The sequence below is a fragment of the Hevea brasiliensis genome, chromosome 3, assembly GCF_030052815.1.
Source record: "Hevea brasiliensis isolate MT/VB/25A 57/8 chromosome 3, ASM3005281v1, whole genome shotgun sequence".
Taxonomy (NCBI): Eukaryota; Viridiplantae; Streptophyta; class Magnoliopsida; order Malpighiales; family Euphorbiaceae; genus Hevea; species Hevea brasiliensis.
Genome location: NC_079495.1, coordinates 9,979,315 through 9,995,525, shown reverse-complemented (window position 1 = coordinate 9,995,525; position 16,211 = coordinate 9,979,315). Strand labels below are relative to the sequence as shown.

At 36.3% G+C, this 16,211-nt stretch overlaps 2 protein-coding genes across 2 annotated transcripts; both read left to right on the top strand.

Annotated features, from left to right (window-relative positions):
* The first annotated feature begins 12,066 nt into the window (after window positions 1-12,066).
* Window positions 12,067-12,945, top strand: LOC131178297 (disease resistance protein RGA2-like). The gene has a single exon (XM_058143242.1). The coding sequence runs from the start codon at window positions 12,067-12,069 to the stop codon at window positions 12,943-12,945; it is 879 nt and encodes a 292-aa protein (XP_057999225.1).
* Window positions 12,946-12,948: 3 nt separating this feature from the next.
* LOC110642266 (putative disease resistance protein RGA1) lies at window positions 12,949-15,633 on the top strand. The gene is made up of 3 exons (XM_058143241.1): window positions 12,949-14,512; window positions 15,254-15,264; window positions 15,571-15,633. The coding sequence occupies exons 1-3, from the start codon at window positions 12,949-12,951 to the stop codon at window positions 15,631-15,633; spliced, it is 1,638 nt and encodes a 545-aa protein (XP_057999224.1).
* The last annotated feature ends 578 nt before the right edge of the window (window positions 15,634-16,211 follow it).

Here is a 16,211-nt window from a genome sequence, read left to right as displayed (position 1 = left end):
ATCAGAGCTTAGGCTCCAGATTTTTAGGGAATGTTCATCTAAAGTGTTGGAAAGAGTCTACTAGGAGTCACATGCGGAAAAATAGGGTCCACATTCGTCTTGCATTGTCATCTTTGCTTCTAGTTTCTGCTCCATATATTGCGTATAAATATGAGTCTATAGAGCTGTGTAATGTGCAGTTTTGAATTTTGTGGGCTAATGCTGCTGAATTTCAGGAAAATGCGTAGAAGTAGGAGAGCTGCTCGCACGAGAACTGGATGTGCTCGACGAGGTGTCAAGACAGATGAGGCGCTGCCAGGAGGCGGGGTAGGAGGCCTAGAGCTGCTCAAGTAGAAGAGCGTTGCCACGATCTTGAGATCGATCTTTTATGGCACAGGTCCCATGGACCCCATGGCGCCTACTCTAGTGGGTTGCAGAGAACCATCGATATGATGGCGCAAGATATGGTCCACCCTCCACAGCAGCGATCCACCGAACCAAGATGGGTACCTTACATGCAGATCATCATTTTTAAGAAATTGGTGCCTGGTAATTATGATGTGTCAGACGATTCATATCGGTTTTTGGATTCTGCAGGCAGAACAGAGTTCTGATTGGTGATAGAAGACTTGTTAAGTGTGTGCAGCATGTCATGGGGCCTATGCCTAGACAATGGATGAATGACTACGTGTTACCTCGGATGGAGGGTTTGTCATGGGCTCAGTTTGTGGAACTGTTCATCAATCGGTTTGTGCCAGAAAGCTTCAGGGATCAAAAGCAGTGGGCCTTTGAGGCCTTAAGACAGAATGGCAGGTCTGTAGATGAATATGCTACAGAGTTTCTGGAATTGAGCAGATATGCCCCTACAGCAGTAGCTACAGAAACTATGAAAGTGAAGAGATTCCTAAAGGGGCTTGACAGGAGGTATGCAAACTTGGCCATGATGTCTGATCAGTCTTTTGATGTGGTAGTTGATCGAGCCAGACAGATAGAGATTAGCTATGCTGTGGATGACAGCGGAAGAGCAAAGAAAAACAGAGCAGAGGGTTCTTCAGGTGTTCCCCAAATGGGTACTCCGGATAGTGGTGGCCAGAGTAATTACAGAGGAAAGAGTAGGAACAAGAAAAGTGGTTTTAGACACAAACCTCAAGGATTCAGACTGAGTGCGGATCCAAAGCGGTCACGATTCGCAGTCTGGTTAGTGCAGTTCAGATCCTCTTTGGCACCTTGTGCACAGTGTGGAAGAGGACATTCAGGATCTTGTTTGATGGGTTCAGGAGTATGCTTCAGGTGTGGCCAACCAGTCACTTTGCTAGGGAATGCCCGTGTTGGCCGAGCCACAGATGGGGTCACGGGGTTCATTGCAAATGTTCCTCGGCGATTGTATCCTAGTGCTTCCAGGCATGGCGGTGATCGATTCGATGTGGCCAGGCGAGGACAAGGGGACATGGATTTGGAGGCGATCGGGAGGTAAAAGTCGATCGTGGTTACGCCACTCGGTAGGGGTCAAGCTCGAGTTTTCACCCTGACCCACCAGGATGCTCAGGCTTCTAATGCAGTTGTGGCAGGTATTCTTCTGGTCTGTTCCTATGAGGCTCGTGTTTTGATAGATCCGAGTGCTACGCACTCTTTTGTCTCCCCTGTGTTTGCCATGAGGTTGGGTAGAAACCCTACAACTTTAGAATGCCCTTTGTCGGTAGCTACCCCACTTAGTGACAACATAGATGTATATATGGTTTTTCCGGGTAGCCCAGTGGTAGTGGATGGAAAGATCCTCCCAGTAGACTTGGTTCCTCTACCAGTAATGGATTTTGATGTAATTTTGAGGATGGATTAGTTGGCAACTCATTATGCCACCTTAGACTGCAGGAACAAAAAGGTGTATTTCCACATACCTGGTGTGGAAGAGTTTAGCTTTGATGGTGACAGGAGCGTGGCTCCATATAATTTGGTGTCAGCGATTAGCGCTAGAAAAATATTGAGGCGTGGATGCCAAGGGTATTTGGCATTGGTGAGAGATACATCTGTAGAAGGTGTCAGCATGGAAAATGTTCCTGTTGTCAGAGAATTTATGGATGTCTTCCCAGAGGAGCTTCCAGGGTTGCCACCAGGAAGGGAAATAGAGTTTTGCATTGATGTTGTGCCGGGTACAAATCCCATATCCATGCCACCTTACAGGATGGCACTAGCAGAATTGAAAGAGCTAAAGGAGCAACTACAGGAGCTTTTGGACAAGGGTTTTATACATCCGAGCACTTCACCTTGGGGTGCTCCTGTTCTATTCGTGAGAAAGAAGGATGGGTCATTGAGGTTGTGTATTGACTATAGACAGCTGAACAAGGTGACTGTGAAGAACAAGTATCCACTTCCTCGGATCGATGATTTGTTTGATCAGCTCCAAGGGGCTAGATTCTTTTCCAAGATAGACCTGCGGTCAGGCTACCATCAGTTGAGAATTAGGAATGAGGACGTGTCCAAAACGGCATTCAGGACAAGATATGGTCATTATGAGTTCTTGGTGATGTCTTTTGGACTCACTAATGCACCAGCAGCCTTCATGGACTTGATGAACCGGGTGTTCAAGCCATTTTTGGACCGTTTTGTCATCGTATTCATAGATGACATTTTGGTATACTCTCGAACCGAGGAAGAACACGTGTGGCACTTGAGAATGGTGTTGCAGACTTTGAGGGAGCACCAGCTATATGCCAAATTTTCGAAATGTGAATTTTGGCTAGAAAGCATCTCATTCTTGGGACACGTGGTTTCAAGAGAAGGTATTCAAGTGGATCCCAAGAAAATTGAAGTCAGAATGGCGATTGGCTTAGGCCTACAACGATCAACCGAGGTGCGAAGTTTTCTGGGTCTAGCTGGCTACTATAGGCGTTTTGTACAGGATTTTTCCAGGATAGCGGCTCCCCTAACTAAGTTGACCAGGAAGAATGTTCCATTCATTTGGACAGATGACTGTGAGGAGAGTTTCCAGAAGCTTAAGGAGTGTCTAACCACTGCCCCTGTGTTGACACTACCTATGAGCGGTGAAGGATACGCCGTGTACTGTGACGCCTCCAGAGTTGGCCTAGGGTGTGTTTTGATGCAGAATGGAAAAATAGTGGCTTATGCTTCAAGGCAGCTGAAGAGGCATGAGCAGAACTATCCCACCCATGATTTGGAAATGGCGGCTGTAGTCTTTGCACTAAAAATCTGGAGACACTACTTGTATGGTGAAGTGTGCGAGATATACACCGACCACAAGAGTTTGAAGTACATCTTCCAACAGAGGGATTTAAACTTGAGACAGAGGAGATGGATGGAGCTTCTAAAGGACTATGATTGCACCATCTAGTACCACCCTGGGAAGGCCAATGTAGTAGCAGATGCTTTGAGCAGAAAATCTTCTAGCAGTTTGGCGCACATTTCAGTAGAGAAGAGACCGTTGATTCAGGAAGCACATGAGTTGATAGATCAAGGTTTAATCCTAGATCTTTCAGATGAGGGGGTATTGTTGGCTCATTTTTCAGTGAGGCTAGAATTGAGGGACAGAGTTAGAGTTTCCCAGCACAAGGACCAACAATTGATGAAGATCATAGAAAGAGTACAGCAAGGTAAAGGTGGTGAGTTTGGATTTGCCAATGATGGCGCCCTAGTGCAAGGTTCTAAAATATGTGTGCCCGATGTGGACAACCTCAGAAATGAAATCATGCGAGAGGCACACTATACACTGTACAGTGTCCACCCAGGCTCCACCAAGATGTACCATGATGTGAAAGATGGCTATTGGTGGAATGGCATGAAGAGAGACATCGCAGACTTTGTGTCCAAGTGCTTGACTTGTCAGAAGGTGAAGTTTGAACACCAGAGACCGTCAGGGAAGCTGCAAGAGCTCCCTATCCCAGAATGGAAGTGGGAAATGATTACTATGGATTTTGTGACTGGGTTGCCTCGTACCACGCGAGGATATGATTCGATATGGGTAATTGTAGACCGCCTAACCAAATCAGCTCACTTCTTGCCTGTGAAGACTACATATTCTGTGGCACAGTACGGCCGACTCTACATTCAAGAAATAGTCAGATTGCATGGAATTTCGGCTTCCATAATATCTGACAGAGGGCCCCAGTTCACTTCTCAATTTTGGAGAAAGTTGCAGGAGGCACTTGGCACACAGTTGAACTTCAGTACGGCTTTCCACCCTCAGACAGACGGACAGTCCGAAAGGACAATCCAAACACTGGAAGACATGCTTCGCATGAGTGTTCTGGATTTTGGAGGCCAATGGGATGAGCAGCTAGCTTTGGTGGAGTTTGCCTACAACAACAGTTATCACTCCAGCATAGGGATGGCACCCTATGAGGCACTATATGGAAGAAAGTGTAGGTCTCCTCTGTGTTGGACAGAAATGGGGGAAGCGAAGGTGCATGATATAGACCTAGTGCAATACACTTCAGAGATGGTTCCCTTAATCAGGGAACGATTGAAAACAGCTTTCAGTAGGCAGAAGAGTTATGCAGACCCCAGACGGAGGGATGTGGAGTTTGCAGTGGGTGACTATGTATTCCTGAAGGTTTCTCCAATGAAGGGAGTCATGAGATTTGGAAAGAAGGGCAAGTTGGCACCTCGGTATATTGGACCTTTTGAGGTTACATATAGAGTTGGAGCAGTTGCCTACTGGTTGGAGTTACCACCCAACCTTTCTCATGTTCATCCTGTGTTTTACATCTCCATGCTCAGGAAATACATTTCAGATCCTTCTCATGTACTACAGCCGGATGTAATAGAGCTAAAAGAGAACTTGACATTTGAGGAGCAACCTGTAGCCATAGTGGACTACCAAGTAAGACAGCTAAGATCAAAACAGATCCCTATGGTTAAAGTTTTGTGGAGGAGTCAGTCAGTGGAAGAGTGCTCCTGGGAGTCAGAACGGGACATGAGTAGCAAGTACCATTATTTGTTCAATGTATAATCATGTGCTTTATTCTGCCTTGTGTAAAATTCAAGGACGAATTTTCTGTAAGGGGGGAAGAATGTAACACCCCAAAAATTTTAAATTTTATTGTTTGATGAGTATTATTGATATTTTAGTTTTATTTAAATTTTAAGAAATTATTTGAGATTTTTCGGATTTTAAAAATCGGGTTCGATTTTCCGAAAATATAAACTTTGATGATTTTTAAAAATTAATTTAAAGACCACGTGGCAAAACTAAAAATATATTTGGAGTCTACGAATTTTTCTGAGTTTTCTGGAATTTTTTCAGAATTTTTGGACCTCGTTTTCGGTCCCGAGGCAGAGTAAAAATTCAAAAATTTTGTATTTCGAATCGAACCGGCCGAATCGAACCGGACCGGATCGGACCGGTCGAATCGGACCGGCTCCCTACCCTTTTTCTTCCTCCCGCGCGCGTCTCCTCCTCCTTCTCTCTTCCTCCCGTTTTCTCTCTCCTCCCGCCCCGCACCACTGCCACCACCGCCCCACCTCACTCGGCCACTGACCTCCCTCCCTGGCCAGTGCCCCAAACGGCTCGAAAACGCGCGCGAAACGCCCTCCCTGCGCGCGCGACTTTTCGACTTCCCCGGCCAAAATTCGGCCGATCCGGCCACCAATCGGACCGGGTCTTGTGTCTAAAATCATCTACTCGGCAAGAGCTTTCCATAGACACCAAGAACACCGAAATCCATCGAGCGGTTTGTCCAATTTTTGCTCGGGAAGTTTTTAGCCCATTTCGACTTTTGGGCTAGATTTCTCGAAAACCGTGAATCCCACGAGAAAACCAAGAGTACCAGAACGCTCCACTCGTCGAGAGCTTCGCGGCGACATAAATTTCGAATTTTTTCGACACCGTTTTTCGGTGGGTCCCACGAAACTTCGCAGTGTTTTTCCGAGCATTTACTGAGCTTAGAAAATTCTGAAAAATTTATGTACTAACCCCCGTGTTATGGGCTTCGTGTAGGTATCCTCAATTCGCGGAAATTCGACAGTTGTCCAGGTCTGTGAATTTTCGCCGCATGCACTGCACGGAAAAGTCTCCGAATTGGATCGAGGTTTTGGCGATCCCCCCATTGTCAGACGTCCCGAGCGCGTCCCCAAAGTCGGAATCGGCAAAGGTAAACCCGAACCTTGTTTTTTCGTAATTTTCTAGTGCTTAAATAAGATTAAAGATCCATAAAATATTCGTGGTAGCTTAGAAAATTATGATTCTTTTTGCAATAGCTTAGTAATATTGCTAAGGACTGCGGGGCAAAGTTTTAGAATTTTTAGAGCTTGTTTGGGCAGTTTTTGCAAAAATGATCAATAATAAGGACTAAATTGAAATTTTACGTATTGTGATGGATGACTGATTTGATGGGCCCAGGAGGGGCTGTGTGATATGATTGAGCTGTGGATATATGGATTGTGAGTATAGAAGTGTGTTTTGAGCCCTTTTGCAGGTTGGGTAGGTCCTAGGTATAGGGGAGACTCTGCCGGATTTTCGGCACGACTTAGGACGTATTTGGTCTTTTTCTTTGTTTGTATTGAGTCAAATTTATTAAATGATTGTAATAAAATTGTCAGGTGAGTCGGGACAGCCCTCTTCCTCCACCCAGCTGCCTCAGTGACCACCGTCAAGTCTGTGAGTAAAATATTAATTTTAATTATAATTTCGATATTATTATATGTTCAAGCATGCCCGTGCATCACTTATATGCATATATTTATGTAGTTAAACTCTAGGCACGATTTATGTTGCATTCATAACTGTTAATGTGCCATGGATGTTGTTGTGGTAATTTGGAGCAGTGTGCGTGCGTGTGATGTGGTGTGGACTATGGATAGGACGGGTAGTCACGGCTTGAGTTCTTCGCTGGGACCCGATCCTTCGGGGGGTAGTCACGGCTTGAGTTCTTCGCTGGGACCCCTGATTTGGTTTATTAAGCGAAAGTCCGGCTTGAGTTCTTCACGGCACCAAAGTTGGATTTAAGAGAGTCAGATAGGGATCGGCTCCATATATTATGATTGATGTTACAGGGTGCGTGAGTGCTCCAAATTACCTTTTTGATGTTATGATGTGAAAATGATGTTGATGTTGCATTTCACTCTACAGGGTGCATTAGTTTTAGATAGTTATAGAGATTATGGTTAAAATTGATATTTTACTCTCTGAGTCGAACGCTCACTCCTGTTCAAAAATTTTTCCAGGCCACAGAAGGATATTTTTGAGGTTAACCTGCTTTCTCCCTCGCAGGTCGATTACCAACGTTTGTATAAACTTGTTAAATCTTAGAATTTCCGCATGTGTTAGAAATGTTTATTTGATTTGGGTCTGTAACCTAAATTATTATTTTGGACCTGTAAACTTAATATTCTATGCATGTTTGATGGATTGGATGAGGGAGCTGAGCTCCCATTTATTTTTATGCTGATGAGTATGTGGAGGGTGAGCTGAGCTCCCCAATTGAGTATTTATTGTGTTTACAGGTCGGGTGAGTCGAAAACTCCCCGTTGGAAAGTCCATTTTATGGCCGGACTCTGTCCGTTTGTTTTCTTGAATTTGGGCCCAAATGGACCTTAGAGTTGGGTTAATGAACAGTTAGGCTTACTACGGGCCTCGGGGGCTTTAGGCCGGCGCAGGTTCTAGTGCCGGTCCGGCCCATAGGTTGGGTCGTGACACACTAAATTTTTATTTAATTAAATATACTTATTTATTTATTAATTTTATTAAAATAAATTAAATAATTTTAATAAATTAATAATACTTATAAGATTATAATTATAAGATTACTATATTAAGAATTATAATATATTTTTTCAGTATCAGTAGAATTATTATTAAATAATATTAAAATTTTAATTTATATTAATTATTACCATATTAAAAAAATAAAATTATCAGTTATTTAGTGATAAATATATTGTTGCTAAAAGTTATTAGTGACAATATAAAAGATAATAAAATTGGCATCATAAAGGATTTAACTACAAATTTTCTATGCTAAAAGATTAGCGACCATATGTTAAGGAGCCATACTAAAATTATTTGCGACACATTTTTTGGTCGATAAATAGCATTAGCGCCCAATTTATATACTTAGCTACATGCTTTAATATGTATTATTAGTGACAAATTATTTATCTGTCGCTATAAATATATTTTTTTTATATATTTTTAAAAATAATAGATAGATTAATAATAATTTTTATTTTTTGTTTATTAATTTCTTATTTTAGTTAATTACTTCTTATAAAATTTTATATTTAATTGAAGTTAAATATAAGTAGGATTAAGAATTTTAAATGTATATGAACTTTAAAATTAAAAATTTTAAATTTTGACAAATTTTAAAATTAACTTAAATAATAAGAAAATAATTGTAATTAATTTTAAACATGAAAGACAATTCCAGCAATGTCAATGTTGCCCTCCTTTGTACATCTATATATAATATAGATAATATAATTAACCTTTTTTTCTCGTTTGAATATTCATATGGTTTTATGTACAGTTATGGTAATTTGACATTTCTCTTTTCTCTGGTCTCAAGTGGCGGACGTGGCAGGTCCAAGCACATCCATGAGTTAAGCACTTGAGCTTGCACGTGGACATTTCAGAATCAGAAGAGCAATTGGTGAGATTTTCTTCTAAATCTGTACTATATATGTGTTTAACTTGGCAGCAATAAAGGGACAAATTTCATAAAGCCATTAAAAATGTTGATGAGCCACTAATTATAAATTAAAAAAAATACAATTATTTAGGTTAGTAAGAAAGGAAAGTGCTTATTGACATATGGATTGTTGATTTGAGCTCGTTGCTTAAAGAGGAAGAGCATGTGCTCTGTAGGAAAGTGTGGTTTTGTAGGAAGAGATTATGATTTGTGGAGACTTGAGAGAGAAGATGGAATTCGCAAAGAGATAAAGAAAACATTTGGGACTAAGAAAGAGAGGGAGGAAGAGAGAAAAATAAAATTAAGTTTTACTTTTCGTTAGTGAATTTAATATTTTTTTGTTAAATTAGTTAGAAAATGTATGTATTGTCAAAAATAGTAAAAGTTCATAAGCTTAATAAAAAAAATAATAAAAGTTTGAGGCAATAAAACTGTAAGCACTTGATTTAGAAAAAATAAAATTAAGGCCTAAAAGAAGAATTTTATCATTATAAAATAGATATAATTAGATATGTATATATGGATGTGTCTTTATGAAATAAAGATCTAACACCCCAAATATTTATATAGTTTTTTTTTAATTTTATTTGTTTTTAAAATTTACAAATAATTTGAAGGAAATTATTTTATAGTTCAAGTGGAATGGTAGCAAGTCCAGTCTCTTAATTATTTTTTTTTTCCATGAAAGTAATAATTTGTATGTTTAATTTTTTTTTTTTCAAGTGACAAGAACATCAATTTTATTGTGAGTTATTTCTGTCCATTTTCCCTCCAGGATTTATTGTCTCAATTTGTATCATTTATTTATTAATAGTATCATATCTTAGAATTCCGTACTGATTGTGTGTATATTCTTTTTTTGAAACTTTAAAATATTTTATGAATTACTATATAAGGGTTAAGTTAGGCTTATCAAATATTATGAATTTACTATTCTAATTATGTGTCGATTTAGAGGCCGAATATGGATCCCTCAATTATATATTATTATTGTATGTGGTTTGATTATTGACTTGTGCATGAATTAAGCTTACCATAAGCTTTGAAACCTTATGCTGATCCAAATTTTAGTGTTGGTCATGACCCTGAAAACCGGATCATGGCAATAATGATATCAAAGCCAATGGTTTAAGTGGATTAGCAATTTGGAGCATTAGGTTTTTGTTGACAAAGTTTTGAAAAATGGATAGATAATAAAGGTATCAAAGTAGCACGGTGGGAGCTTGGTGGTGTTGATTAAGTTTTTGTTCATGCTCAAGTTTTTCTTTTTTAGAATTAAAGGACGAATTCTTTTATGGTTGGAAGAATATATAAGACCCTAATTTTTTATATAGTTTTTAAATTTTATGTGATTTTAAAATTTACATATACTTTCATGGAAATTATTTTATATTTATTCAATTTGTTTTCCGAGAAAATATATATAAGTGATATTAGTTTTATATATCAAATTATTTTCAGAAATTAATTTCAGTGATGTATTTTGAATCCATAAATTTTATATATATTGATTAGAAAATATTTCAAGTGGAATGATAGCAAGCTATGTATTACAAACATTGTCTTTGAATTATTTATTTTTCTAAGTTGACAAGAATTGTCGTTTTATTGTTATGTAATTATCGTTTTATTGAAAAACAAGGATCAAACCGATGAATCGAAGTAAATAAAAAAAAATTAATTTAGATTAATTTAATTATAATCCATTATCCATTCAGTTTGATTTTCATATTAAGTAAATTTAATTATTTGAGTTTTGTTTTTTAATTTGATTTGGTTTAAAATTGAATAAATTAAAGCCATGTTTCACATTGAATTTCAGAACCTGAAACTACTTTTCTAAATAGAAGCACCATCTTAGATGTTGTTGAGAAAAATAATTTAGTAAAAATTATTTTTATTATTTTAATATTCTTATGATTAAAATTAATTAAATTTAATTTTTAATTATTTTTTAATACTTTCTCTATAGTAATTTTAACAATAATATCAAATAGATCCTAAACGGGAGCGAAAAGTCACCTACATTTGTTAAAGAATGAGAATGAGAAAAGGCACCTAAATTTGTCCGATCAACATATGTTTTTTGTAGTTGCAAAAGACTCTTTTGATACAAATACTAGTTCTGAAGAGACAGACATCTACAGAATCAGAATTTGAAATCACAGATATCACTAACTTGCTTAGAGTACTTACATGTCATTGGACATAAGAAAAAAAATATATACATATAATAATTAATTTTCCTTCTTTTTAAAGAAAAAATTATATTTTTCTTATATTATAATAATATATCTAAATGACATAAAAAAATTAAGACATAAAAAAAAAAAACTCATTAGAGTTTTTTTTTTTTTTTTTTGTCTTTCATTTCTCTGATTAAGTTTCCCTTCATTTACTCTACACAATTAAGGATCAAACAAAGAATAAATCCTTTTGAATTTCACAAGAAAATAATTTGGGTTCTTCCTACTATATGACAATTATAATTATATATATAAAAAAATAAGATAAGTATCTATCGTGGTCGCAATCTACATACAGGAATTTCTACGACACAGACAAAGAATCATTTTCCCGTGGAAATCACACGCACGAAGTCAAGTCGTGATTAATGTCAAGGAAGGCTGCTACGTGCAAACACTACATCTGTCACAGAGGTGGAAACCACCATTCATTTTTATTCGTGCATTTATTTTTTTTTTTTAAATTATTTATAGCATATAAAAAATGAAGAAATATTAATTTTTTTTTAATTTTACTATTTATTTTTATTAAATATAATAATTATTATATAAATTTTTAAATAAGATAAAAAATAATTTAATTAATTATTATTATATTTTTATAAAATAATTTAAATATAATAAATAAAAATAAATGAAAATAGCAGTTACAGCATGATTCATTGGTCTTAGTATTGCTGTTCGTGGTCACTTTATTGTCGGCGATTGGAGTACTGTTGGGACTCTTAACAGTAGAAAGGGCAACTCTCATTTATAAAACATTTGTTGTAAATAAAAATAGCAGAAAATAAATTAAATATGTTTTTTAAATCATAATTAAATTTTAAAAATTTAAAAATAATTAATTTTTCAATTTTCTATTTGAAAAAAAAAAAAAATAGAACCATCAACTTAATAAATTAGAAAAAATAACAACCATCAACTTATGGGGAAAATTCTTGGATAGGCCAACCCAGAAGAAACAATTCATGCATGATGAGTTATTTTCAAGCAAAATTCTTCCTTCATGGGTCCAGGAAAGAAAAACATTTCGGGCCAAGAATCTCTGCTTCTACCATCCCTTGTTTTTTGGACCTACTACCTGAGAGGTGCCAATACGAGAAGTAGCAGAGCAGGGAGAAGCACCATAACAACTTATTTTCCTTCGCAAAATTAACTCATTTCCAGACTGTTCTTCTACGTTGCAAAATAAAAATAGAATGGCCGAGTCTTTTCTTGTCGACATTGCAGAAAATGTTTTCAGGAAGTTGGGCTCTCTTGCTCTTGAAGAATTTTCCTTCGCATGGGCACTCAGAAGCGATCTTGAAAAAATTAAAAAGATCTTAGTCGTCATCAAAGCCGTGCTTTTCGACGCCGAGCAGCATCAGTTACGGAGTCAACAGATAGAGGTTTGGCTGGGGATGCTCAAAGATGTCCTTTATGATGCAGAAGATGTGGTGGATGAGTTTGAATGTGAAGCCTTACGAAGGAAAGTGGTCGAGTCTGGGAACACCACTCGAAAGGTACGCCGATTTTTTTCTACCTCTAATCCACTTGCATTCCGCTTTACAATGGGACATAAACTAAAGAAGATTAGAGAGAGGGTAGCTGAAATCGCTGCTCTTAAGTCTGATTTTGGTCTCACCGAGCGGATTTTCGATAGGCATGTCATTCATAGGGAGAGGGAGATGACCCACTCCTTTGTGGATGCTTCTAATGTCATTGGGAGGGACGAAGATAAAGAGAACATCATTGAAATGTTGCTGCAATCTTTTGATAGTGAAAATGTCTCCATTATTCCTGTAGTTGGAATAGGTGGTCTCGGGAAAACTACACTTGCTAAGTTGATGTTCAATGATCAAAGGGTGATTAGTCATTTCGAGCAGAAACTATGGGTGTGTGTTTCAGAAGTCATTGAAATAGAAAAGGTTATAATTAAAATTCTGAGCTCTGCATCTCCTGGTCAAAAATATATGGATCTGGAATTAGACCAGCTGCAAAAAGCCTTGCGACAGGCTTTAGATGGAAGGAAATATTTACTCATCCTAGATGATGTTTGGAGTGAGGACCCTAGAAAATGGCTGGAATTAAAAGCTTAGTTAATGGGAGGTGCTAATGGAAGTAAAATTTTAGTCACCACTCGAAGCAGCCGTGTTGCTTCCATTATGGGCACAGACTCTGCATACGATTTGAATGATCTTCCTTACCAGCATTGCTTGTCTTTGTTTTTCAGAAGTGCATTTAAAGGTGAGCAAGAAAAACAAAATCCAAACCTTATAAGAATTGGAGAAGAAATTGTGAGAAAATGCAAGGGAATTCCATTGGCAGTGATAACTCTGGCAACTCTGCTGTACTCTGTAACCGATGAACGTGATTGGGAAGTTATAAGAGATAATGAAATATGGAAATTAGAACAAAAAGGAAATGATATTTTGCCTGCTTTAAGATTGAGTTATGAACAATTGCCATCTCACTTAAAAAGATGCTTCGCATATTGTTCTGTTTTTCCAAAGGATTACATATTTTACGATCTTGAATTGGTTTATATTTGGATGGCACATGGACTTGTTCAATCTTGCAATGAAAATCAAGAGTTAGAAGATGTTGGCTTTCGCTATTTTAAGGAGTTATGTAGTAGATGTTTCTTTCAAGATTTTAGGGAGGATGCAGGGGATGTTCAGTGTAAAATGCATGATCTAATGCATGATCTCGCATCATCAGTGACACAAAATGAATCCTCAGCAATAATTTCCGGCTCTCAACAGGTTTCCAAAAACGTTCGACACTTATCTTTTCTTTATCCTGAATTACTTCCTGAGGATCTTCCTATACCCTTTCAAAACCTTGATCACGTGCGAACCATTTCCTTTTTAAATGAAAGGAGAGAAGGGATTAGTAGTGAAGTATTCATTGATGCATGTTTCTTAAGATTTCAGTGCTTGAGAGTCGCGGATTTGGCTTATTCAAAGTTTGAGTTACTACCAAGAAGTATAGGCAATTTGAAGCATTTGAAATATCTTAGTTTATGGAATAATTTTTTCCTTAAAAGACTCCCTAATTCCATATGCAAGCTACAAAGCTTGCAAGCACTAATACTTGGCGGATGTGACGAACTTGAGGAGTTGCCCAGAGATATAAAGTACATGGTTAACCTTAGATTCCTTTGGATAACTACAAAGCAAAAGTATTTACCAACTGGAGGATTAGGGTGCCTAAAATCTCTTCGATTTTTGTTCATTACTGGTTGCGAAAATCTAGAATATTTGTTTGGAGACTTGCATGGCTTGACAAATCTTCGAAGATTGTTCATTGGTGGTTGTGACAGTTTGATCTCTTTGCCGCAAAGTATTAAATTCCTAACAACATTAAAGATTCTCAATATTGCCAATTGTGAAAACCTTGATTTGGCAATAGAGGAAGTGGAAGATAATCAACACCGAAGTCCATTCAGTCTCCAAAAGTTAGAGATCATTAACATACCAAAGTTATTGGGATTCCCAACATGGCTAATTCGAGGATCAATCAACAGTTTAAAAGTCTTGAAAATTACAAATTGTGACAACCTTAGAGAATTACCGGAACCTCTACAAAACATAGCAACACTCGAAGAACTTTTGATCTATGGTTGTCCTATGTTAAACAATGAACGCCTACAGAATATATCAGGTATGCACCTTAATTCATGTCCTCATTTAATTTTAATATTTTATTTTATATTCTAGCAAAGCCATAATTTCTGAGCTCGTCAGGGAAGTGGAATAAATTCTCACATGATTTTAATTTGTCATGTATGAACTATATATGAGATTTCGAGTGTTGAAGTAGACATCTTATTAACTTTATAAATGGTCTCTATATATACTGATTTTTTTTTAAAAAAAATAATAGAATTTTATTCAAATGTAAATTAAATTTTAAATGATTATTATGTAATAAATTACAATTATATAATTTTATATAAAAGAAATTTGAAATAATTCAAGTTATTATATGCCATTTTAGATAAAACTTTAATTTCTTTTAGAAAATTATTATTTTTATTTAATATTTAGATCAAAATTTATGTTGATGGAGTCAATACAAACAAATCAACTTAAATGGATCGCATGAGTAGTTAAATTAATTTTTAATTAAATCTTAATTTAATAAATTATTCAAATTTAAATATCTTAAGTTAAATATATTAAAATGGTTTATGAATTACTTTAAATTTAATAACTTCAAATAAAATTAGTGAGTTGGGTTTAAAATTTAATGCCTTTAATTGAGCTTTGTCAGGGTTGGCAAGTCCAATTATATCATGTATATAATACCAATTACCGCTGCTTTTATCTTTACCAAAATCAGTTGCAAATGTACTGTTGATAGTGACAATTTGACAATTTCTAATGCCTTTGGAAATGGCAGGTGCAATTCAAGTATGTCCATGAGTTGAATTTACATGTGGGCTTTTTCAAGTCTCATTGGTGAGAGTCTCATAAAATAGCTTTATTCAGTAAATTAATGTTCAATTATACTAAAATATGTACATGTAAACAATTTAAGACTTGATTCAGTAGCTAAAAGTATATCACTCTTCTAATAGATTTAAATTCGAGTCCTCACTTCCTATTTCCTAGTAACAAAAAAAAAATTGAAGTACTTAAAAGAATTTTTTTACTGTGTTAGATTCTTTAAATACGTTGGAACTTTCACTTATTGATATTTTTGCTTATATATTGCAGTTATCATTGAGGGAGCTAAACCAAAATTATAAGCAAGCGAAGATGTTAATGTTGATCAATTAGTCTTTGCATTTAATGTTACATGCTGATTTGTGTTGTTAAGTTTTCAAGTAATATGTGCAAATTGTCTGTATTTGCTGCTTTATTTGAGGGCTTTTACTGTGTTTATATTAAACTTATTTGAGAAGTATTGCCCAAATATTTACTTTTTCTTTCTAGAAGTATATAAATGTTAGTTTTTGGCCCAGGAATGATAATAAGTGGAACACACTAGGGTTTGCTATTTTCACTTCCATATCACGGAGGTCATTGCATAGGGTCTGAACAAGGCGTCTCATCACAATTTTTTGCATTAAAACTAGGAATATATGTAAATGATTTTTCTATTCTCTTATACTCTCATGACTACTTTAAAAACTAGTAAGATCACAAATCTTTTTAATTTATTTTCTTTATAAAATATATAGTAATAAGTATAGTGTTAAAATAATCAAAATTATACTTATTTCAAAAATAGCTACGCAAAAATGGTACTAAATACACAAACTTAACCACATCAAACTTTCAAACTTATTTTATCCAAAATCTGCTAATTGTTGCTCTTACTCATATCCCTCAAGGGAATAGACAGAAAAAGGAGA